Source organism: Egretta garzetta, unplaced genomic scaffold (genome assembly GCF_000687185.1).
Source record: "Egretta garzetta isolate BGI_Z169 unplaced genomic scaffold, ASM68718v1 scaffold101, whole genome shotgun sequence".
Classification (NCBI taxonomy): Eukaryota; Metazoa; Chordata; class Aves; order Pelecaniformes; family Ardeidae; genus Egretta; species Egretta garzetta.
This window is the reverse complement of record NW_009258666.1, coordinates 2,055,250-2,055,678: the sequence shown is the minus strand read 5'-3', so window position 1 is coordinate 2,055,678 and position 429 is coordinate 2,055,250. Positions and strand designations below refer to the sequence as shown.

The following is a 429-nucleotide window of genomic DNA, read 5'->3' as shown; positions in this document are numbered from 1 at the left end:
CCCTGCACCGCCCGCCCACCGGTCACCACCCCCGGCCCGGCCCCGACCCCGACCCCGACCCCACTCTCACCATGCCGGCAGCGTTGAGACGAGCGAACCCCAGCGATCGTTTCCGGGTCAGAGTGGGCGGGACGGAAGTTACGTCACCGTCGCTATGGCGCCCGTGGGTGAGCTTCCGGGTGTGGGGAGAAGGCAGCTCCCGGGCGGGGAAAGGGTCTCCCCTGAGCGGGGAAGGGAGCCTCCCCTTGGGAAGGGAAATAGCTGGAGCTTTGTGGGGGGTCTTTCCTGAGGGGGGATGCAGCCACGGGCTCGGCTGGCTCCGGTGTTTTCCTCGAGGGAGTGCGGCCGCAGGCCGGGCCCTGTGAGGGCCCTTCCCTGAAGGGGGGGGATGTGGCCGGCGGGCCGGGCCCGGGGGGGGGGGGGTGGTGG

At 72.3% G+C, this 429-nt stretch overlaps 1 protein-coding gene across 1 annotated transcript in view; it reads right to left on the bottom strand.

The window, feature by feature from the left end:
• EIF3I (eukaryotic translation initiation factor 3 subunit I) overlaps positions 1 to 162 on the bottom strand; it is a 4,376-nt gene extending 4,214 nt beyond the window's left edge. The window contains exon 1 of the mRNA XM_009648529.2: positions 71 to 162. Within this exon, the coding sequence (XP_009646824.2) occupies positions 71 to 73 (3 nt within the window). The 5' untranslated portion in view covers positions 74 to 162. The remainder of the gene's footprint in view (positions 1 to 70) is intronic.
• Between the last annotated feature and the right edge of the window lie 267 nt (positions 163 to 429).